At 39.4% G+C, this 24,454-nt stretch overlaps 1 protein-coding gene across 6 annotated transcripts in view; it reads left to right on the top strand.

Annotated features, from left to right (window-relative positions):
- The window catches only part of TFG (trafficking from ER to golgi regulator), a 28,563-nt gene extending 4,170 nt beyond the window's left edge, over nt 1-24,393 (top strand). For 3 of the 6 annotated variants that reach the window (XM_066240660.1, XM_066240659.1, XM_066240661.1), the window contains exons 3-8: nt 3,085-3,168; nt 4,261-4,407; nt 8,018-8,185; nt 15,355-15,495; nt 20,050-20,139; nt 23,594-24,393. In XM_066240660.1, coding sequence (XP_066096757.1) covers nt 3,085-3,168; nt 4,261-4,407; nt 8,018-8,185; nt 15,355-15,495; nt 20,050-20,139; nt 23,594-23,955 — 992 coding nt within the window. In that variant the 3' untranslated portion in view covers nt 23,956-24,393. The remainder of the gene's footprint in view (nt 1-3,084; nt 3,169-4,260; nt 4,408-8,017; nt 8,186-15,354; nt 15,496-20,049; nt 20,140-23,593) is intronic. The other 3 variants (XM_066240663.1, XM_066240665.1, XM_066240664.1) reach the window with 3 other exon arrangements.
- The last annotated feature ends 61 nt before the right edge of the window (nt 24,394-24,454 follow it).

Here is a 24,454-nt window from a genome sequence, read left to right as displayed (position 1 = left end):
CTGTTATAATAGAAATTTAACTTAACTAATTTTTTTTTCTCTTAAGTGAGAGGAGGGGAGATAGTGAGACAGACTCCAGCATGCACCCTGACTAGAATCCACCTGGCAACCCCCTTCTGGGCCAGTGCTCAAATCAACGGAGCTATTTTTAGTGCCTGAGGCTGACTTGCTCAGACCAGCCAAGCTATCTTCAGTGCTCAGGGCTGATGCTTGAGCCAATCGAGCCACTGGTTGCAGGAGGGAAGAAGGAGAAGCAAGTGGTTGTTTCTCTTGCGTGCCCTAACAGGGAATTGAACCTGGGATGTCCATGCACCGGTCTGACGCTATCCATTGAGGCAACCAGCCAGGGCCTATAATAGAAATTTTAAAATCTCTGTAGTTTAACACTCAAATTGTTCGGGGACCCAGGTTTGCAGCAACTCTGTAGCTTACAAGCTCACCTTTAGCCTTGGTATCTGGTAGACAGGTTGATGAAGAGAGTGTAGAGGAACACCTGGGTGATTACACTCTATAGGTCTTACGGTGATGTATAGCATTTCTGCTCACATCACATCTGCCAGACTGGGGTGTCAGTAGGTTGAGAAATGTCTCATTGGATAGCCACTTTCTAATGGCTTAGTCTGTGGAAGGTGAGTATAAATCATTGATGATAAGCTAAGCTACAGGTATAATTCTCCTTTTTTTTTGTAACATATGTCCTAATGATACCTAAGACTAATTTTTGGGGGTCACCCAGGATAAGGAAAAATAAAGGCACAATTTTCTTCTTCCTGTTCTTTTCGTTAGTACTTACAATACATCGACTTTCACCTCTTTGACTTCCTAATATGTGCTTGAATTTGATCAATTCTAAATATCTTTTTTTTTTTTTACTTTACAACTCAAATTTTACAAGTTTTCATTTTACTTGAGATGCTTTGCTTTTACCTCAAACTTGGCATATCTTAAACTGTTTATCTGGCTTTCTCTTAACTCTTATTTTTGTTTAGGTGAGGGTGAGGATCACCAAACCTTTTTTTTAAAGCAGTGGTCCCCAACCTTTTTTGGGCCACGGACCAGTTTAATGTCAGAAAATATTTTCACAGACCAGCCTTTAGGGTGGGATGGTTAAATGCACAAAATAAAATTATGCGACTGGTGTGAAAACTGTGGTATTTTTAAATATAATTGTCGAACTTACGAGACAAGCATCAAGAGTGAGTCTTAGACGGATGTAACAGAGGGAATCTGGTCATTTTTAAAAAATAAAACATTATTCGGACTTAAATATAAATAAAATGGAAATAATGTAAGTTATTTATTCTTTCTCTGAGGACCAGTACCGGTCCGCGGCCCGGGGTTTGGGGACCACTGCTTTAAAGGATAGATTAAACATTTTATCATTGTGCATCAGTCACATAAACCCAGTGTCTCATCATCTTTTCTTTAAAGCCTTTTAAAAATACTAAGAATCATTTTTAGTTTGCAGTCCGTGAATGGGAGGACTTGTCCTTTGGTTGGAGTGTGTAGACCCCTAACTTAGGGTATCCTCATTGTCGAAACTTTTTTATAGTATTTGTTTTTCATAGTATTCTTTCATAGTATTTTTAATTTAATTTAATTTGTTTTCTATAGTGTTTTTAAGTGTTTTGAGTTTTACAGATTCCTATTTATAGCCTGTGTTCTGATGCCGTAGGGTCAAGTCCTTGCCATCACAGATAGTCTGTTTCTGTTGTGGAATTCAGAAAAGGAAACAGGCAGTTATAGAAAGTTTCCTTTTCCATACAGACTGTATTTTCTTTAAAAATGTGTTCGTGAGTAGAATCCTTTAAGTTGAACATTAGTTTTGTTACAAGAAGTGGGTCTGGTTTAAAGAACTAAAACCAATGATAAAATTGTCCGTTATGGCTTTTATTACTAACTTGCCAAATCTGCACACTCAGTGTTAAAATCAGAGTAGTGGAGCCGCTGCTCTGCCTCCGAAGGACAAAGCTCCCTGCCCCTGATGATGCCCGCAGAGGCCCCTGCCCAGCCCAACTCTGCCCCTGACGATGCCCGCAGAGGCCCTGCCCAGCCCAGCTCTGCCCCTGACGATGCCCGCAGAGGCCCCTGCCCAGCCCAGCTCTGCCCCGACGATGCCCGCAGAGGCCCCTGCCCGGCCCAGCACTGCCCCTGATGATGCCCACAGAGGCCCCTGCCCGGCCCAGCTCTGCCCCTGACAATGCCCGCAGAGGCCCCTGCCCAGCCCAGCTCTGCCCCTGATGATGCCCGCAGAGGCCCCTGCCCAGCCCAGGTCTTCCCCTGACGATGCCCGCAGAGGCCCCTGCCCAGCTCTGCCCCTGACGATGCCCGCAGAGGCCCCTGCCCAGCCCAGCTCTGCCCCTGACGATGCCCGCAGAGCCCCTGCCCAGCGCCTGCCTGTGGCTGCTTTTCTGTCCTTTCTCTAGAGAACATTTTTCCCCTAGCTCTTTGAAAGCTTTTGAAACAGGCAGTTGATATTTTAATTACTGTATTTTTTATCTTTGGGGTCTAGAGGATTTCAGAATCTGGTGTATATGAATATTTTGGTGGAGGGAGTTGATAATTTTCTTCTTAAAATGGTCAGTGACCTGAACGATCCGTTGATTCTGCAGACATGTTTTTTGCAGTGTTCTTGGTTCCTGTTCTGTGTGGCTCCCCTGCCATTGCCATCAGTGGTGTTCACTGTACTTTAAGAATTAAAATTTGAACCTTGAGAATCTTTATTACTTTAACTTGGGATGAAGATTATATATTTAAATTTTCTAGAATGGAAAGATGTTACTCTAAACCAGTAATTTGTCAGGTTGCTACCATGCATCTCCTGGTAGAAGATGACTTAATGCATTAATGGTAGCTATATTTTGGTTCTTATGGTAAATACTATGTCATAAAAGTAATAAGTAAAATTAATTTAGTATTTTTTTTGTAAAAGTACATCTTTCCTACATTTCTTAATGTTTAAGGTTTTTATGGGAGATTCTAATTATGCTGTGCAATCTGGGTTTGTGGTTTTAATTTAATGTGTATCCTAGTTTACTACTGATAGAAATCTGAAAGTCATTTTCTTTCTTTTTTTTTGTCCAGATGGAGATCTTATAACAATTTTTGATAGTTCTGACCTTTCCTTTGCAATTCAGTGTAGTAGAATACTGAAACTAACATTATTTGGTAAGTGGTAAACTTTCTAATAAATTGACTATTTTATTCATTGTATTTTTATTAAAGACTTTGAGATTTTTTCTTTAAAACTCAGAATTAAATAAGTTTTCATCTATATCAGAATTTTTGAATTATTAAAGCTTAATTATAATTATATTCATATATATATGATTAAAAGAAAATAGTCATGTTTAAAATTCCCCATCTACCCAGTTACCCTAAATATTAAAAACCCAGTGATTATGGAATAGTCTCTAACTTTTTGTTGCTTACATACTGTTTTTGGAAGTATAGTTGTCTTGAATGATGCTGTGGTTAGGGTATTCAATCTCCTGTGCACTTAGAAATCTGCATATAACCTTTGACTGCCCAAAAGCTTTACTAATAGCCTACTGTTGACTGGAAGTGTCAGTAAACGTATTCTCTGTGTTACATGGATGTACACTGTATTCTTACAATAAAGTAATCTAAAGAACAGAAAAGTAATTGAGAAAATCATGAGGAAAAAATATGTATACTCTGTTTATTGAAAAAGAAATATGTGTATAAGGAGACCTGCACAGCTCACTCATGTTCAAGAACAGTGGGGTGTGGATTCATGAATTCTTCATATTTTTAATGGCTTGCTTTTTAGGTCAGTTATTTTAGGTAGCTTTTTTATTTTTAGGTCAAAAGTAGGCAAGAGGGATAACAGACCTATTTATTAGTCATGTACCTTTTAACATTTATGTATAGAATAAGGTGTTTAGTATATTGTTTCAAGAATATAAAAGAATAGGGTGGAAAAAAATGAGATTTTGATGGTATGTAATTTCTATAAAACAAAGTTTTTAATTTACTGTAGTTAAATTCTTCTAATAAACCTTTTTAAACAGTATGGTTATCAGTAAAGACTGATGAATATTTCTTTTTTCCAAAAGATAAATTAGTAGTATAAAATTCTTCCTTCAAAAGAGTACTATTCATATGACATCAGAAGGAATCTTGTTTGATTTTGTTTCACTTTTTAAAGAAATTATCTTTTTTATTACATATTATTCTGTTGATGCACTTATTCAAAAATATTTCCTAATTTTAGGCAAATTAATTATTTTATTTCAGTTAATGGCCAGCCAAGACCTCTTGAATCAAGTCAGGTGAAGTATCTCCGTCAAGAACTCATAGAACTTCGAAATAAAGTGAACCGCTTATTGGACAGCTTGGAACCACCTGGAGAACCAGGACCTTCCACCAGTATTCCTGAAAATGGTAGCCTGTGAATCCATGTTTGTCTAACGTATTCTTCCATCTTTTTGCAGATTTCTAAAAACTCCTTAGTAGGAGTAGAATGGCACTCAGTGTTACACTAGTCTGCCTCTGCTAGTGTTCATGTGTGCATTGCCAAGCCTGGTTTTTCAGGATTCCTGGGAGATTTGATTATACCAGTTCCTAGCTCTTACCATGACACAGGAATCCCATTTTTAAAGTGCTCTCTGGATGATTCTTTTACAGCCTGTCTTAGACTCCTGGGTTTGGGACAGAGGTCAGTTTTCAAACCCTTTTGACTCTTGAACCCTTTTCAGTGTAATAGTTAATGAACCTTAGAAATTGAAATCATTTTATTTCAATTGGTAGATGAAGTAATTTCAAGTAAAATAGTTTAGATAATATATTCAAATGGTGTATTGTAAAGTTTATCTTAAACACAATTTTTAATCATTATAAATGTAAAGAAAAATTTGTTTTCCATTTTACAGATGACATATTAAGATGAAGCACAATCTATCGGTAAATTTGGAACTGACATATAGTTTTGGGACCAAATATATTTTAAAATGTAGACTGAAATTTAAGTATATGTTATGACTTGAAAGTAGAACCTTTTTAGAAAAATTTTTGTGTTTGCATATAACTTAAAACTATTAGTGAGTCTGGGTGACTGTATATAAAAGGCTTAATTGAAGATGATTTTGTGGAAAAGTATAATATCTTGCAACCTTCAGGTTCTGATATATTTTATTTGGCCCCGTTTAAATAAAGATGTTTTTTTCGTAGTTTTCCTCTTTTTCTTTTTTCCCAGCCATGTGGTAATGTGTTACTGGTTGATGCTCAATAATATTTGGTAACCTATTAGTAATTTGTAATTCTATCTCTGTATTTCAGCGCATATTAGAGATTTGCTGAAATACTATGTTGAGATCTCTGGCCTTTTTATGATGAAACATTATATTTTAGGTGAAAGCAAATTGCCTGTTTTGATTTCTGTCTCCAAACTAAAGCTCCAATTTAGGTCAAGGATCTGAAGAAAACTTTTGTCCATTTTCCAAGGAGAATTCATAAATGCTGACACAACAATATTTGTGTATAATTTCAGGGGATTTAACCACCTGTAGAATAAATTGAAACTTAGATAAAAATTCAATAAGGGTAGCCAGTACTGTGCAGAAATGACTCAGAGTAGGCTCTGTTCTGCAACCTTTTTGGTCTCATTTCTCGCCTCTGTATCGACTACTTTTCTTGATTAATTTTTTTTTAATTATATTCAAGTGACATTGGTTAATAGATTTCAATTGTACATTTCTTTTTTCCTTTTTCTTTTTTTTACAGAGACAGAGAGAGAGGGATAGATAGGGACAGACAGATAGGAATGGAGAGATGAGAAACATCAATCATAATGATTTTTGGTTGCGACATCTTAGTTGTTCATTGATTGCTTTCTCATATGTGCCTTGACTGTGGAGCTACAGCAGACTGAGTAAGCCCTTGCTCAAGCCAGTGACCTGTAGTCTAAGCTGGTGAGCTTTGCTCAAACCAGATGAGCCTGCGCTCAAGCTGGCGACCTCGAGGTCTCAAACCTGGGTCCTCCGCATCCCAGTTCGATGTTCTATTCACTGCGCCACCGCCTGGTCAGGCTGATTAGTTTTTTATTTCTATGTTTTCATGTTTACTTCTCACCTGTGTTAATGTAAAAGATGAAATCGGTTTATTCTCTGCATTTTGGAAATTATATTACATTATTTTCTTTGTGTGGCCATCCTATAGTCATTGTTGAGAATAATACGTTCTGTGCTTCAGTTTTAGAGATGTTTGCAATTTATTTTTTGTTTCCTCTCCTGTGCTTAGTGAGATCACTTCCCTCTTGATCACCTGCCCTGTATGAAATTTCCTACGTTTTTAAGCTCTTCATACATATCCTGGTTTAATCATCTTCTCAAGAAAAATAGCATAAAATAAGCCAAAAAAGCTATCAATATACCAGAAATTGAAAAAATCTCAACCAGAAAACTGTCAGTGTTCTGTCATACTCAGTAGAACCATGTGGCTTGTCCTAACCCAGAAATGTGCAGCTGCTGTGGTTCTCAGTGCTCTACCTCTGTAGTGTTTCTTGGATCCTTGTTTCCTCTGAGGCAGATAATGTGTAGGCTGCCTTAAACACTGGCTTAACTTCTTACAGGAGCGCTAGCAGTTATTGGAGTGACCAGTAGGTGGGTGGGCATATACTGTGTTTTCTAATGGATTTAGTTTGCAGTAAGTGGAAGGGTGCATAGGTGGTGGAAGGGGGTAGTGTGAGGAGGAATAATTTGTAAGATTGATACGATATGCTTTTGGGATGTAGCCTTGAAGTTAGAGAAAGGAATATTGGTGGGGGAGATGGATAACTGGTAGACTTATTTTAAAGGAGTGTTTATAGGAGTTTCCAGAATTTTAGGAAATATTAGTGTAACCAGTGGAATAATAGAAATGAATGAGAGCTGTAGGCCCATGTGTGTTTGTAATTCCCTTAGTACTTACGTCTATTTCACAAGACGAAGTTTTTCTTGATTAAAAAGGTGGTCTAATAACTGATTTTACTTGCTTGGTAACAAAAAAAATTGATGATAATCTGTTGAGTAAATGGTTAGCAGTATTTTTATTTTATGTTTTGTTTTTGCTATCATTTTGTCTTGGCCTCAGGTACTTTTTTTTTTAATTGTAGGTTATTGTTGAACCCTTTTTCTTCTACTAAGTAGTATAAATGCCTGTTGAGTACCTTAGTATCCTTAGAAGAACAGCATGGTTTTAAATTTACCCTGCTGATAATGTTTAAAATTTTATTTATTTTAAAACTATTTTATTGTGGAAAAACATAAACATATACAGAAGTAGACATTATGCTGTAAGGACTCATGGACCAACACCCAGCTTTAACAGTTGTCAAGTTGCATCAGCATCTCCCACACATTCCCACACACCCTGTTATTTTCAGTAAATCCCAGACACATACCATCTTGAAGGATTTAAATAAGAAGTATTTCAAACAAAGAAGTAGCAAGTTAAAAATGTGTTTAGTGTTTTCGTTGGCATAAGGTTTTCATGTAATTTAGTAATAGACCAATAGAGAAGTGTAAATAAAACATAACAGTTGATAGTAGTAACTTTAATTGATACCTTCTTTTACAAAGTAAAGCAAGTGTCTAATATGTATCTGATGTCAGGATACAGGTCTTGGGGCTCAAAAAATGAAAAAAAGTTTCTGTTAAGGAGCTTGTATTTTTTTTTCTCATCTAATAATTCTTAGGGAAGGATGTTGATAAAGTTGTTTGAAAAAGCTGTTATTTATCTTGTGGGTTTTTTTGTTTTTTTTGGCTTTTTTTCTAATTTAAAAAATAAAAATATAAAGAAATCTGAAGAAGAAAGGAGTGTTATCCATAATCCTGCATTCAGAAGTACTTACTTTTAGCATTCCAGTTGTTTATATGGAGAGTAGTGCAATAATTAGTAAATAATAAAGCACGAGTAAACTGTCTGGTCTACCCATCACTGTAAACCTACCTTTGCTGTACCCTGGATTTCCTGCTCTTCTGTGTTTTGGTGAGTTTCTGTTTTTTTCCTCTTACAGACACTGTGGATGGTAGGGAAGAAAAGCCTGCTGCTTCTGATTCTTCTGGAAAACAGTCTACTCAGGTTATGGCAGCAAGTATGTCAGCCTTTGATCCTCTAAAAAACCAAGATGAGATCAATAAAAATGTCATGTCCGCGTTTGGCTTAACAGATGATCAGGTTTCAGGTAAGGTAGTTCTTTTGTCCCGCCCTTCATTTGACCTCTCTTTCCTTCCCTCCCTTGCCTTCTCTAACGGATGGATATTTGGATATAGTGAGGTGAACAAATACTAAGGTTCAGTAAATCTTACGTATGTATGCCCCTGTTTAAAACTCAAGCAGATCAAGATGTAGATGATTACCCGCACCCTGGGAGGCTTGCTTACGCCCGCTCCCGGTTAGAAGAACACTCCTCTTCATGGGGTTACCACTGTTCAGTGTAGGTAAATTTTATCAGAAGTACAGATCAAACCTTTTTTTAAAAAAGCTGAACCATTTAAAGTATTTCATGTTTGCTACAGGGTTTAAATTATATTTGATGTCTTAGTCTGTTTTCTGATCTGAAATCAGAGAAATTTTAAACTTAAATCTAGATTTCTGGTTAAATGGCTTTAGTGTAGAAAGTGCTTTTATATGAATTTTTCTTTCTAATTAAGAAGTACTTTATTTCATGTCAATGAGAATGAATTATATTATTTCATTACATCTAGGACTAGATAAATAATTGAAGGCATTTGTAGCAAGAAAAAATCCTTAGATAAGCAAATTTACAATACTCCCTGTTCATATGGGAATAAGGTTGTGGTAAATAAGACTACTGTGGTTTCCTCGTGTATGGGTGAGGATACAGAAGATGCGTTGAGCATAAAATGTAATAACTATAGCAAAGTACAGTACTGATTTCCTTTAGAACTTTATAAAATTAGGAATAAAATTATAGAATTTGACGGAATGTTAGTTCTTTGGCTTAGCAGGAGTTGGTGGTATTAGACTGATTCATTGTGGAGACAGAGTGAAAGAAACAGCTGATACATGGTGAATAGGATAAGAAATAACTTCACCTTAGACATATTTTCAGGTGAAGTATTAGCAACCCCCTTGTCATCACTAGAACAATCCTATTTATTCTATGAGGTCCAGGAGACCATCTACCCCCAGCCTCTAGTTCAGGGGTCCCCAAACTTTTTACACAGGGGGCCAGTTCACTGTCCCTCAGACCGTTGAAGGTCCGGACTATAAAAAAAAACTATGAACAAATCCCTCTGCACACTGCACATATCTTACTTTAAAGTAAAAAAACAAAACAGGAACAAATACAATATTTAAAATAAAGAACAAGTAAATTTAAAACAACAAACTGACTAGTATTTCAATGGGAACTATGGACCTGCTTTTGGCTAATGAGATGGTCAATGTCTGGTTCTATATTTGTCACTGCTAGCCGTAACAAGTGATACGACGCACTTCCGGAGCCGTGATGCATGCGTCCCGCGTCACTGGCAGTAGTATTGTATGTGAGTGACGCTGCGCTTTGTGGCGCTGCCACATACAGTACTCCAGGAGCACATCCGCATCCTGTGCGCCTCTCACTGACCACCAATGAAAGAGGTGCCCCTTCCGTAAGTGCGGCGGGGGTCAGATAAATGGCCTCAGGGGGCCGCAGTTTGGGGACCCCTGCTCTACTTGCTTAGATGGACAGGGGACTAAGGCCTGCCTTCAGAACTCTGGTTTCTGGTTTCAGAGATGGACACATGACTAACGCTGAACCAAATGGATCCTTCTTGGAAATTTTGCCAAGGATTTTAGAAAGACATTCCCTTTTTCACTGTAGTCGCTGGGTTGGTCGAATATACTAGTGTCAGTGCCATCCTCACCACAAAAATTGATGAGGGTGGGAAGCATGACTAAGAATGAAGGGAATAGATCAGATTGACATGGCAAAGAGACAGGATCTTTCAGATATTTATGGACCTGTGAGCCTGGCCGTGCATAAAACTAGACCTATTCTGAGATTTTCCAATTACATATGGAATAGTTTTCCTTTGGATTTTGTTAACACGGGGTTAGGTTTTCTTTGTTTGCACAAAGATGGCTGCCTAATCAAAAAATATATGGGTTAACTGGAATAATACTTTACACATATGTGGGTGCATTTCTCATGAAGACTATAACTTAAGATAAATTTTAATATCTTTCTGAATTATTTGTCTCCCTGTCCTTGTAAAACAGTTCTGTTTCCCTGCCCAGTTGACACAGATTTGACCAGGTGACTTGCTTTGACCAGTGAAACTTAAATGGAGTTGATAAGCCCCCATGTGAGCAGAACCTGCAAGAGCCACCAGCCACCTTGGGGCTCTGGTTGTTCCTTGTGTCTCACACAGACAGTAGTTTATAGGCTCACACTATTGAGTCGGTAAATCTCTGATGCACTGTTGTTCTAGGCTGACAGCTCCTCAGTTGCTCGGCCACCATCGCTTCTTCCCTCCTCTGCCAGGAAGAGCATAGGCACTGATGGGGACTGCTCCTTCGGCCATTTTTGCAGACAGGACAACATTGTTCTGGTTCATAGACTGGGTTGACACACTCAGGAACTGCGCAGTCTGCTACAACACAGTGAACTTCATTGCTGGGCTCACAGCGACACCATTCACCTGGAGAGGGTTATTTCTTGTAGTTACTCTGTGAAAGAAGATTTGTTATTTCTCCATCTCACAGATGAGGATACAGGCTGACAGGTTCAGTGGCTTTCCCAGGCACTAGAGCAGGGGTCTCAAACTCAACTCAGCATGTGGGCCGCAGAGCAAGATCACAGCCGTTTTGCGGGCCGCACTAGGTCTACAAAAGGCAACTGTTACGCAACACTTTTCAGTGTCAGAAAACGACCAGAAACTGTAGTTCGTGGATTAGTCTGCGGGCGGCCCGCAGGCCTCGAGTTTGAGACCTCTGCTAGAGGCAGTAGGAGGCAGAGGCGGGATTCGGATCTAGGCAGTCTAAGTGCGATACTCTGCAGCTACGTGATAGCAAGAATTGATATTCTCTGCACTCTCATCTGAATAGTTTATTTTTCAGTGATTTGTACACTTCTTCATGCAGATCAGATCCTCAAGAATTAACCATTAGCAACTAAATAATTGATTTTTAGACGATAGATATTTCCTGCTAGGAAGGCGATTTTAGTAAGTGGGTAGTAAGTGATTAACCTGAATATTTTTAATCTAACAACAACTGTACTGTGATTTCTTCCTTTATATCTTTGTCATCATTTTTTCAACATTTTTTTTCCTTTCTCTCTTTTGGGGTTCCACAAAGAAATATAAAGAGAGTTTAATATTTGTCTTGTTAGTCTCTGAGGTTCGTTTTTTAATTTTTTTCTCTATTCTTCAGATTGGATGATTTCTTTTGATCTCTCTTCAAGTTCACTGATCCTTTCTGCCATTTCCAATCTGCTGTTGAACCTTTCTAGTAAATTTTTATTGTGCTTTTAGCTCTAGAATTTCCATTTGGTTCTTTTTATAATTTATTTTTTCTGTTGAGATTCCTTACCTTTACATTCATTAAGACTATTTCCTTGTAATTTATTAAATGTAGTTTTGCATAGTTCTTTCAAAATATCTATAATAACTGCTTTTAAAGTGTGTCTGCTTTATCTAACATCTAGGCCAATTTGGAGTGTCTTTTGCCTGCCATTTTTCCTGATTGTGGTCACATTTTCTTATTTTTTTGCATGCCTTCTGACAGTTTTTGATTGAAAAATGGACATTATGGTTAATATGTTGTAGTGACTTGAAATTCTTTTAGGTTCTTTTGAGGGTTTTTTGTTACTGTTGCTCTAGTAGGGAGTTAACTTGTGTGGACTCAGACTACTCACCTGCCTTCCGTGGAGTGTAGCAGCTGACACCTCTGCCCAGTTCTCCTAGCTCCAGGTGCTCCTTTTCTCCTGAGCCCTCTTGGATGTCTTTCTACCTACCTCCTAACCCCATGGTCAGCTGGGGTTTGGGACTCACTTCTTTGGCGGGTCACTTTAAAGATTTTCCCCTTTCAGATTCCCGGATGCATGGCCAGCTGTGAAGTTAGCACTGGCTTTCTGCTGTTGGAGCGGCAGCGGGCAGGGCTTGTGGTTCTTACCCGTTGTAGTAACTGCACTGAGGGCAAATGGCAGCGGTCAGGGCTCGCGGTTCTTACCCGTTGTAGTAACTGCATTGAGGGTAAACGGCAGCAGTCAGGGCTTGCGGTTCTTACCCGTTGTAACTGCACTGAGGGCAAACGGCAGCGGGCAGGGCTTGTGGTTCTTACCCGTTGTAGTAACTGCACTGAGGGCAAATGGCAGCGGGCAGGGCTCGCGGTTCTTACCCATTGTAGTAACTGCATTGAGGGTAAACGGCAGCGGGCAGGGCTTGTGGTTCTTACCCGTTGTAGTAACTGCACTGAGGGCAAACGGCAGCGGGCAGGGCTCGCGGTTCTTACCCGTTGTGGTAACTGCACTGAGGGCAAACGGCAGCGGGCAGGGCTCGCGGTTCTTACCCATTGTGGTAACTGCACTGAGGGCAAACGGCAGCGGGCAGGGCTCGCGGTTCTTACCCATTGTGGTAACTGCACTGAGGGCAAACGGCAGTGGTCAGGGCTTGCGGTTCTTACCCATTGTGGTAACTGCACTGAGGGCAAATGGCAGCGGGCAGGGCTCGCGGTTCTTACCCGTTGTGGTAACTGCACTGAGGGCAAACGGCAGCGGGCAGGGCTCGCGGTTCTTACCCGTTGTGGTAACTGCACTGAGGGCAAACGGCAGCGGGCAGGGCTCGCGGTTCTTACCCGTTGTGGTAACTGCACTGAGGGCAAACGGCAGCGGGCAGGGCTCGCGGTTCTTACCCGTTGTGGTAACTGCACTGAGGGCAAACGGCAGCGGGCAGGGCTCGCGGTTCTTATCCGTTGTGGTAACTGCACTGAGGGCAAACGGCAGCGGGCAGGGCTCGCGGTTCTTACCCGTTGTGGTAACTGCACTGAGGGCAAACGGCAGCGGGCAGGGCTCGCGGTTCTTATCCGTTGTGGTAACTGCACTGAGGGCAAACGGCAGCGGTCAGGGCTTGCGGTTCTTACCCGTTGTGGTAACTGCACTGAGGGCAAACGGCAGCGGGCAGGGCTTGCAGTTCTTATCCGTTGTAACTGCACTGAGGGCAAACGGCAGCGGGCAGGGCTTGCGGTTCTTACCCGTTGTGGTAACTGCACTGAGGGCAAACGGCAGCGGGCAGGGCTTGCGGTTCTTACCCGTTGTGGTAACTGCACTGAGGGCAAGCGGCAGCGGGCAGGGCTTGCGGTTCTTACCCGTTGTAGTAACTGCACTGAGGGCAAACTATTTTCTGATTTCTGCTGACATTTGATTAACAGAGATAATTGTCTTCTTCTATTTTGGTCAGGCTTTTTGTTGTTACCTGAGGGAGGGTTTACCTGATCAGTTAATTTCTCCATTATCAGTAACTAAAAATGCAGGATTTAGTCTATTTTTCTATGATACTTTATGGGATTACTTACTAATGAAAATTGTGTGAAATTCTGAAAAGAGACACGTATGTGTACGATGTATATTCTTGGCAAAAGAAGACATCAGATAAGTGACACAGCAGAAAAACACATTTTAAAGCATCTGAAATGAGTTAATATTACAGCTACTTAATATGTAAAACTTTAAAAAATGTTTGAGGAGTAAATAGTTACATATGAAATCTGGCTTAAAAATTTTTATTAGAATATGCTATATGCCAGACCAAAATATTATGGTTAATACAGTTCACATACTTTGTAGTGTTTCAGGTATGATGTGAAACTATGCTGTGATAGTGATTGTGGACGTGAAGGAGGGATGAAGTATTACAGAGATAGGATGAGCTACATTAACTAATAGACTGCGTACAAGGGAGAAAAGAGGAGTCAAAATAATGCTTTTTCTAAGGATAACTGTCTTGTAGGACGAGTGTATATAGGAACGTATCTACGTGTTATGTAGATGTCAGAGAAATGGTACACGGGAGCAGTCGTCCGTTTTACTTTGGTAACATCAGTGTCTCTGTTACCCCTGCTATTATCCTATTTGAAGTTCTCATCAGACCTGGACTGTCAACTGCCACTGCGTTCCTGCCACTGTGCAGTGCTCAGTTCTGGGATATCCCAGTTCAAGGGACAGATGTTTGCCCCCAGGGAAGTAGTCTGCTAGTACTTACGTGGAGCTTTATAAGTGGTAATAACTTTCTTAAGCTCTGCTAAATAATCACTTTTTTAAACACTTGATAACTTATTCTTACAGGAACCTTATGAAGTAGTAATTACTTTTGTACAGATGAGGAAACTGAGACAGGGAATGAGATGAAGTAACATGCCCAGAGCTACACAGCTATGAAGTGGCAGTACTAGGATTTGATCCTAGGCTCCAAACCTGTGCTTTTAACCACTCTTCTGTGTTGTCCGAACAAAAAGAACTTAAAGGAGTAAATGTATTGAGAGTTGTCTCCTGAATATTGTTTTTTTGACTGTGACCATATTAGAACTTGAGTGAGTTTTTCCATTTACTGCTTGTTTACGATTTTGTAAGAATTGGAGTGGCTGCATGGGTAAGAGAGCTAGGCCCTGGGAGGCAGATGGAGAGAATCTCAAAGGAACCTGGCCAAAGAGCTTGTAGTCTTAAGAGGGAAGATGAGATCATCTCAAATGCAAGGTAGAAGTTGGTAAGGGTTGTGATAAAAGTATACTTACTCTATAGAAGTATTTATGGGTGAAGAAGACTTACTAAAACTGTGGAGTTATACTGAGTTTAAAGACATAATGAGATATGTGAAAATGGGACAGTGGAGGGAATAGTGGTTAGTGAAATGGAGGCAGAAAAAATAGTAGATATACTGTGGGAATAGGGAATAGATTAGTTTAGCTTAAGGGGGCATGGTAGAGGAATTGTGAGAAATAGTGTTTGGATCCTTGAATACTAAACTAGAAGGTTGAACTTTATTTATGGGCAGTGCAGACCCATCGAAGAATGAAATACTTTTGGTTGATCTACAAAATAGATTGCATAAGGTGGAGGACATTGGTGTTGCAGAGACGAGTTTTGTTTTTTCAGAGGGTGGTTATGACTCAGGAATATAGCACTTTAAATTTCATAGGGAAGGATTTCCAGTTGCAGCTTTGGATTCTTAAGAGACTGGAACAAAAGGAAAAATAAAATGTATATACTATATTAAATGTAAAATGCTGCATTTGTGCTTATGCTTATTGTATAGCACCTTTTATTTTTAATCTCCCTTAACCAGGCTTCAGTTGAGCTTGCTGGGGAATAGTCTTGTGTCAGAAACTGAACTGCCTTTTTGTGCCGCCTAGGGCCGCCCAGCGCTCCTGCAGAAGACCGCTCAGGAACTCCGGACAGCATTGCTTCCTCCTCCTCTGCAGCGCACCCCCCAGGCGTCCAGCCCCAGCAGCCGCCGTATGCAGGAGCTCAGACTCAAGCAGGTCAGAGTGAAGGTAAAATAGAGCTTAGAACACATGTGCAGGAAGGGGTATGGGCAGAAATACTCACCGCGGCATTGTTATAATGGTAAACACTCACAAGTGCATTCATGCTATGAACACAGTTGGGAAAGATTTGATTTACTGATACGGTATTTTGGGAGAGTTAAAAAAACAAATAGAACAAAATGCCAGGTATGCTTCTGATTATTGAAAAGAAAACCAAAACCTTAAAAAAGTGTTTATATGCAAAAAAATACAAGGTGAAAGATCAGGAAGGATTTATACCAGTCACTAGTCAGTGGTGACTTGAGGGTCAGAGGTGACCCGTTGAGGTGATACTTTCGTATTACTGTTCTGAGTAGTGTGATGAAATCTTGAGTCATCTTGCCCCGGATCTGAGTCTGTCCTTTGTCCAGTGTACCCACACTGTGTATGCTCCCTGCCTGTCAGTCACATAGTAGCCATCTTGGTTAGACTGTTATGGTATCACAGTGCTTGTGTTAAGTAACCCTTATTTGACTTAATAATGGCACCAAAGTCATTCCCATAACTTTCATTCTAGTATATTCTTATAATTGTTCTCTTTTATTAGTTAATGTTATTGATCTCTTATTGTGACTAATTTATAAGTTAAACTATATCTTAGGTATTGTGTAGAAAAAAAGTATATATATTACCATATATATTTTGTTTGATCTATAAAATCGATTGCATTAGATGGGCATGCCGTTTCAGAGGGTTGGGTACTCTCTGTGGTTTCAGGTCTGCATGGGGGGGGGGGGTCCTGGAACATATTCCCCATGGATAAGTGGGTGGGAACTATTATAGTGACTGATTTCTAGGGTTCCAGATATTAATATGTTGGTTCTGTGAAATTGCCCGTACATGAGAGGACCTTTAAAACTACACATTCAACTTTAAAACAAACACTAGGTGGTGCTCTAACTATTTGTATCAAGGGTCCTGTGGTAGCGTGATGTATTTTCAGGAGCAAGTGACTTGAGTTTATCAGTCACACACAGAAAAAGTTATAGCCCAAAATGAACAGAGCACTTTTGTAAGAGACTCCTAGTTATGCTCTGCTGATACTCGTAGAGTTTTCTCATTGGATGGATGTTAGTCATAGGGACTACTAGGTGGCATTTTGCTGATTGTGAGTCATTTGGGAAGAATTTCTTCCTGCCTAAGCCTCTTCTCAACCAGCTTTAGTCACGTCTTCCCTCTGCACCAAGATGCAGCTGCCAGAACTGGGAGGCTAGAATCGAAGCAGAAGTGGGCGGAAACGGAAGCAAAAGCAGATTTTGGCTATAATCAGAGTTTAATATCCATATCAGATGAACTACTGGTAACATCTGGTATTTTTTCTTTTTTTTTTAAATTTCCTTTAAGCAGTATATACTTTAAAGAATGGCAGTTGCAAGGATAATTGTACTAAATAATTTTTGCTATTCATTTATATAAGAATGGGATTTAAGGCTGCACTAACAATATCTCTATCAGGTTTGTTTTAGTTTAAAATTATTTTCAGTTAGATAAAATTTAAAAATATAAACAGATATACAGTGAAATTTCAAAAATTCTCACCCTTACACTTCACAACAAGATAGTTCCCTTTTCCTAAGGCACTGATGGATGGCATTGAATTCTTCTACAGGGGCATTAACTGTATGCCTTGCTAAAGCTGTTACCTTTCTTTAATTTACATTAAAACATACAATATAAAAAATTGCATAGTTGTTAGTATGTGACATCAGTCAGTAGATTAGTGTTCCTGAGGTGACTCTAGATGAGTGCTGTCCAAAAGGAATACAATGGAAGGCACATAAAATTTAAAATGTTTCATTATCCTTGTTCGAAAAAAAATTTTTTTAAAGGTAGAATTATATATTCTATCAAGTCCAGTATATCTAGTGTATCAACGTGTAGTCAGTCATTATATAAAAGTTACTAGCATTTTATATTTCATCTTCATACTGCATACTGGAAATCTGGGGTATGATTTGAAACACTTCCAAACAAACACAGCACATCATGATGAAGACTAGTCACATTTCAGGTACAGAGTAATAGTCGTGTGGCTAGTGCCTACTGTATGTTGGAGAGCTCAGTCAACTGTAGATTAGTATATCCGTTTTTCACAGATTCCTGAGTTCAGTTATAGGCTACTTCATTATTACTTTTTAATGTGTGATGTGCAGTAAGTCCCTGACATCACCAGTTAGTTTGGTGAACTGCTGCTTATAATTCGTGCAGAATGCTCAGCATAAAAATCTATTACTAGTAATTGATAAACATAGTAGTCATTTTTAATAGAATATGAGATAATCTAAGATAAAATAAATAATTGAATTGTTACTTAAATTCCATGAAAGGGACCTGTATTTTCTTTCCCAATGGTTTTAGTGTTAATATGTTGTTCAGTAAAAAGGATTGACCAAATGTTGAACATCGTGAAAAGAAACAAAATGGATAATACTATCTTTTTTTCAGAGAAATCAGGTGCCTCTTACTGGAAAACTATGTACAGTTGAATAGTTGGCCAAAAAGACATAAGTATATGCAAGTGGTGAGAATACAGGAGAGGAGCACTAAAAACCATCAGGGACCGGGAGGAATTGTTGTTTGATAATCAAAAAAGGTGGAGAGGAAATAATTAAAATCTGTAAAATCATATTGATAAGCTAAGTAGACTTCTAGATAGGTTTTATTTCTAAAATTTTGAAATATACACAAATGTAGAGATAGAATACCTTTACTCCCCTCACAGACACTTTTAAAAATTTGATGAAGTATTTAAATAAAATCCTACACATTGTGTCACTCAAATATTTTGTTATGCATGTCAAAATAATAATGGGAGATAAATTATTCGGTGAGAGGGAACTATGCACGGGAATGAATACTTACATGTTTTTGTAACATAACCACCATGTTGGTATTACAACCAGCAAGTTTAAATGATATTTTTCATTGATATTTTGAGGGAGGAAGGGGGAGAGAGGGAAACACTGATTTGTCGTTCCACTTATTTATGCATTCATTCGTTGATTCTTGTATGTGCCCTGACCGGGGACCAAACCCGCAACCTTGGTGCACCAGGACGACGCTGGAACCAACTGAGCTATTGGCCAGGGCCTAAAGTTGTACCATATGATTTGACTTATATGTGGAATCAAATGGACAAACTAAACTAGCAGAGTGGAAAGAGACTCGTGAATGGTTCTTGATGTCAGCACATCCGGTTGTTGGCCCGAGCACGTTTGACGTACTTGCATGGGTCCACTTAGTGCGGGTTGTTTTCAGTACGGTCAGCCCTTGTTTCCCCTGGCTTCGTGTCTGCAGATTCAACCAACTGCAGATGGAGGACGGTGTTTCTCATGTGTGGATGGGAACCCTGGGATGCCAGGAATGTACTGTATGCATTGTTCTGTATCACTTTATATAAGGAACTGGAACATGCTGCAGATTTCTTTATCTGCAGGGGGTCCTGCAACTAATCCCTGCAGGTACCAAGGGACCACAGATTTTTGGGGAGTCAAAAGTTATATGTGGGTTTTTGACTTTTGTGTGGGGGAATGGCACTTACCCTGCCTTGTTCGAGGGTCAACTATAGTCTCTATTTGAATTTCCTTATTTTCTCATAATTAGTATTACAATTGGCAGCTCGTTCAAATTAGCAGTATAAAAAGGTTTACATTTTTCATTTGATTATGTCTTAAGTCTTTTTTTTTAGTAGTTGCCACCCCTACATGTTTCCAAGTCAGAACTATTCATTATTATGTATTGCTATATAACAATTTACCCCCAAACATAGATGCTTGAAACATGTATTATCTCGTACAGTCTCAGCAGGAGGGCTCTGGGAGTAGCTGGCCGGGTGCTGTGTGGCTCCGGGTCTCTCGGGAGGTTGCAGTCATCTGCAGCTTGACCCAGGCTGGGGGGTCTACTTCCAGGGAGGAGGCTTCATTCCTCACTGCCTGACCTGTCTCATCAGCTGCTTGGGCAGCCTCACGACATGGCACCTTTTACCAGACTGAATGATCAAAGGAGGAAGGCAGAGAGTGCCCCTCTCTGGTGACCTGTCCTCAGAAACGTCGTCATTTCTGCAGTGTTCCATCGGTGCACGGTCACCCCTCTTCGGTGTGAGAGGGAAGTAGACAGTGACTGCATACTTACGTGGATTTTGCTTATTCATTGCTCATTGGTGTACTGTGGAGTTACACTTTCTAAGAATGTCAAGGATACCAACCTGCTGCCGTATGCTGCAGAAGTCTTTGGGGGCCATCATGGAGCTATTAATGGTGTGTCTCTCTTTCCCTGATTTTTTTTACTGATTTTTGACTCGATTTTTACTGAACATGAGCAGTACATATTTGTTGGCATTTGGGTTTGAAAACATTTGTTAGATTTTTCATTCTTCTCTACCTCATTGACACTTGAACGGGAACGAACATTCTTGTCTTTGTTACTCAGGAAGGTTTTTATGTGTTTGGATGGGTAGAGAATTAAATGTGCCTGAGAAGTATTTTCTGTCGAATTAAACCTGCCTCTTTTTCTTCCCTTCAGGTCAGATGTACCAGCAGTACCCGCAGCAGGCCGGGTATGGCGCCCAGCAGCCGCAGGCACCGCAGCCGCAGTACGGCATCCAGTATGCAGGTGAGCAGGGCCCAGCGGGCTGCTCCTGGGGTGAGCTGTTGCCTGCTCATGAAACTTTGATCCTTCCTTTCATTTCCTCCGTTTGTCATACATTGTCACAGCAGGTAGTATTTATTTATTGGGGAAATAACACTTGTTTTTTTTATTGTAAAATATTTTTGCATAAATATTTTATTGTGTGTCAACATTTCAGTTTTCCATTCGGCAAGTAAAATTAATTATAGTAGATGATTCTGTAATTACTTGTAGTATAAAGGTCTTTTTTATACGAAGCTGTCTCCTACTGATGTAATTTAATTAGCTTACCTCTTAGGTGACTTAGAATTGCAGAAAATGCAAGACGTTTTCTTCCATTATTTGTAACTGATAATTCCAGCATACTCTGGGAGCCTGTAAGAAATACTACTGATAGTTCCCTCGTACATGGAAAGTAGTCTAAATACACAGGTGGACAAACGGAGATTTACGATTGTTCATACGGAAAAAGACATGCAGATTCATAACAGTAAACCTTCTGCCTACCCCTGTAAATGAGAACTAAATTAAACTTAGGTTTTTAAGTCTCCCAAAGGTATGCAGGAAAACCAGGCCAAAAAATAGAATTGTGTAAAACCTAATTCAGGCAATTAAAAATATTAAATATAGTTGTTTTAATTAGGCGTCTTGGATATTTTATTGTCTGACCATTGAAGAATATTTATACTTAATTATGATAAACCTCTTTAGTATAGCTTTGAACATATTGATTATAAGCATTAAGGTAATTTTTACATTTGCTAGAGAGTTTGTGTTCAACTCTTGTTTTATAGTGAAAGATTTAAGTATTAAATTTCAACTATAATTAGTTTATCTAATTCTTGCCTAAATTCTGTTTTATGGGATTTTATAGTGTAAACTAAAGCAGGAGTCAGTAAACTATAATCCACAGGCGAAGTCTAGTTTGTTGCCTGTTTCTGTGTTAAGTTTTATAGGAACATATTTGCACCCACTCAGTTTTGTACAGTCTGTTGGTGCTTTGGCACCATGGTGGAATTCAGTGGTTGCAGCAGGGACCATGTGGCCCACAAAATCTAGAATATTTACTGTCTAGCCCTTTACAGAGAAAAAGATTGCCTGTCCCTGCACGAGGCTGTAAAATTCTATCATTAATTGCATTTTGATGTGTTTAAACACAGAAATTTGTATTTGGACTATATTTGCTGTAGGAGTGATTTAACTTGGAGCTGCTAGTTTTTAATTATATAAAATAGGTGGAATGAATTTAAACTTGGAGTATAATATTAGAGGGAATGTTATTTTTAGGCTGCAATCCTTAAAGAAAAATTTGAATGTTACAAAATATGTAATTTGTAGAAATAATCTCTTTCAGAGAGAGGGAGACTCACTCATCATTTCATCCCGGGGACTTCAGCTCTCACTGCTTCAGAAATACCGAGAGCGTTTTGGAAAGTTACAGGTGCCAGGGCCCTACCCTAGAGATTCTGTTTCACTTAACCTGGGTGGGACTCAGGCTCAGATCTTTTAATAGCATGGCAGGTCATTCTAAAGGGGCAGCCAGGTTTGGAGACCACTGATTTTGTCCCACCCCCTCATGTTATAATGAGGCAACCAGGGTTGAAAGGGGTGACACACTGAAGGGCCTGTGGCCGTTGCGTGGGGCTGCTAGATCAGATCCCAGCGCGCTTGACCTTTCAGTTAATCACTTCCCTCTATCACTCTGCATTCTCCAACCTAGACCAGGGTCGGCAGACGTTTCTGCCATAAAAGGCTAAGAGTAAATATTTGAGGTTTGTGGACCAAATGACCCGTTGTTTTATAGTATTCATTTATTCAAAAAATCCTGCAGAATTTCCATTTCTTGCAATGTCTGGTGTTCTTCACCAAAGTTACTCATTTTTAAAGGGATTTGGAATTTGGTTTGAGGGAGACTATACCTATACTTTAGAAGTGTTGCCACGTTGGGGTCAAAGATTCTAGAAAGTTGCTAAGGAAATGGCATCTTAGGCTGTTGGGGTTACTTCCTCCCTTAAGAAATAATTATAGATTCAGTTCTTTTCAGACTCAATTGAAAAGCCAGTTTAGATTTCAGTTGCCCGGATGAAAAGACAGTGTTTATTACTAGTTTTCCCTCAGTCTTAAGTTGAATAAACGTTTTCAGTATAAAAGCTGAGTCCTTCAGATAGGAGGAATTGTGTGACATTCAAGATTTGATGACAAAATGACTTTCTTTCAGTATTAGAATGCATTAGATATTTAATTATTAAAAATTAAGCTTTGCTCTTAATGATTTTAGTCAGGGTCTCCACCCAGTAAAATTTAGTTTTTTGAAATTGTCTTTGTATATCCGATCCCACTAGTCGTATTAACTTGGGTTTGGTTGGGAGATCTGGGCTAGTGGACTGACTGCTCTGCGCGGAGACGCCAGATGGTGGCGCTAACGTGGGACGCTGTGGACACTGGGGTGCCCATTTCCCGGACCTTTTCCGGTGGTACTCATGGACTGTGCCAGAAAGTTTTCTTTCATGAGTAAATTTTGAACCCAGGTTCAAGGTGAGTTCAGAATATACTCAAATTCATTCAATCCTTTTTTTTTTTTAATGCAGGGTTGTACACATTTTAATAATTTTCTTATGTATCTGGTGTTTAATGCTGACAGGATCCCAGTCAATGGAGAGGTTTCATTGCACGTAGCTGCAGGTGTGTTTCATGGTAGAGATAAAAGTTTTTAGTGAAGCAGACTTTTTCTTTCTTTAAAAAAGATTACATCCTTAGTAAATAATGTAGATGTTGATTTTGTGGGACAATATGGTATGCCTTTTGTGTGTTATGTTGTTACTGCTAAATCATAATTTTGAGTTGTAAAGGCAAAACATCAGATACCAAGTCTAAAAAAGTGGAAGATTTAAAGGGTTGTGAAGATGGGTACTTGATGTTTTATTTTTAAATGGCTTAGTTTTTATAGAATGGACCTTTAAAGCATCTCAGTAGCACAGATGTATTTGTAGCACCATTGTTTCATTGTAAAGTGTCCGTTCTCTAAAATGTGTTCTTATTTGGTACTATTGTTACATAGGTCTTCCCTCAACCAGGTTAATGATGAGTTTTTCCAGTAATTCTGGCTGTATTATTTGAGCATCAATTCTATTCAAAGAATTATACTAGAACAGTAATTTGCTTTCAGGCACTATATACTGTAGAAGCAGTTGTGATGAAAAAATGTATATATAGTGGTTTCAATATAAGATGAGCAGGTTTAGAAAATTTTTGATACCACTTGATCTGGAAATCATTTTATATGCTAAAATCTATTATCTACTTGATATATAAATATTTAGGATTAAGTTTTAAAATTTCTCATCATTTTTGGTCCATAACAGTAAAGACTAATTCTCTAGAAGATTTTTACCAACAGAAAAAGAAGATATGTAATACACTGTTTATTTTGCCTTTTCAGCAGGCTATAGTCCGCAGACTGCACCCCAACAACCTCAGCAGTTCCCGGGGTACGGCCAGCAGCCAGCTTCCCAGGCCCCAGCCTCCACCTTCTCCGGCCAGCCTCAGCAGCTGCCTGCCCAGGCACCGCAGCAGTACCCGGCGAGCAGTTACCCCGCGCACACCTACGCCGCCCAGACTTCTCAGCCTGCTAATTACACCGTGGCCCCTGCCTCGCAGCCTGGGGCCTACCAGCCAAGACCAGGTTTCACTCAAGCTCCTGGAAGTACCGTGACCCCTCCTCCAAGTGGGCCCAACCCTTACGCACGTAACCGCCCCCCCTTTGGTCAGGGCTATACCCAGCCTGGCCCCGGTTACCGATAGAGGGGCTCGGCTGCACTGATGGGTGTAGCTGCTAGCCATTTGCCTCCCCAAAGACTCCAGTACTACTATTTTATTTTAATTTGAAGTTGAGAAATTTAAAAAGCAGAGCATTTTTTATGGTATCATTGTTGCTGTTAATTGAAAGTATAATTTGCTAGAACACAAGAAAGACCAAAATGAAAATGTTTTCCTTCCCTGCTTAAAATGTAGCAGCTTCCTGGTGATTTTGGAACACTACTCTTCTGTGTGTGTAAAGTGATTGACTTTCTAGCTTGCCTTGTCCAGAGGTTATGAAAGTGCTAGGTTGAAGCTTAGCCATCTTATTTGGCTTTTTATTATTAACATGATGTACTAAAAATAGGTCTCTTTGAGAAGATAACTAGATATTATGTATAAAATGTAACATCGACAGGTTAATAAAGATTATTGAATCCATTATTTGTCCTATAGTTTCATTTAGTCACTAACATTATATACTGTATACATGAGAAAAAAAGAA

This window comes from Saccopteryx bilineata, chromosome 8, assembly GCF_036850765.1.
Source record: "Saccopteryx bilineata isolate mSacBil1 chromosome 8, mSacBil1_pri_phased_curated, whole genome shotgun sequence".
Classification (NCBI taxonomy): Eukaryota; Metazoa; Chordata; class Mammalia; order Chiroptera; family Emballonuridae; genus Saccopteryx; species Saccopteryx bilineata.
This window is presented reverse-complemented; position numbering and strand designations above follow the sequence as displayed.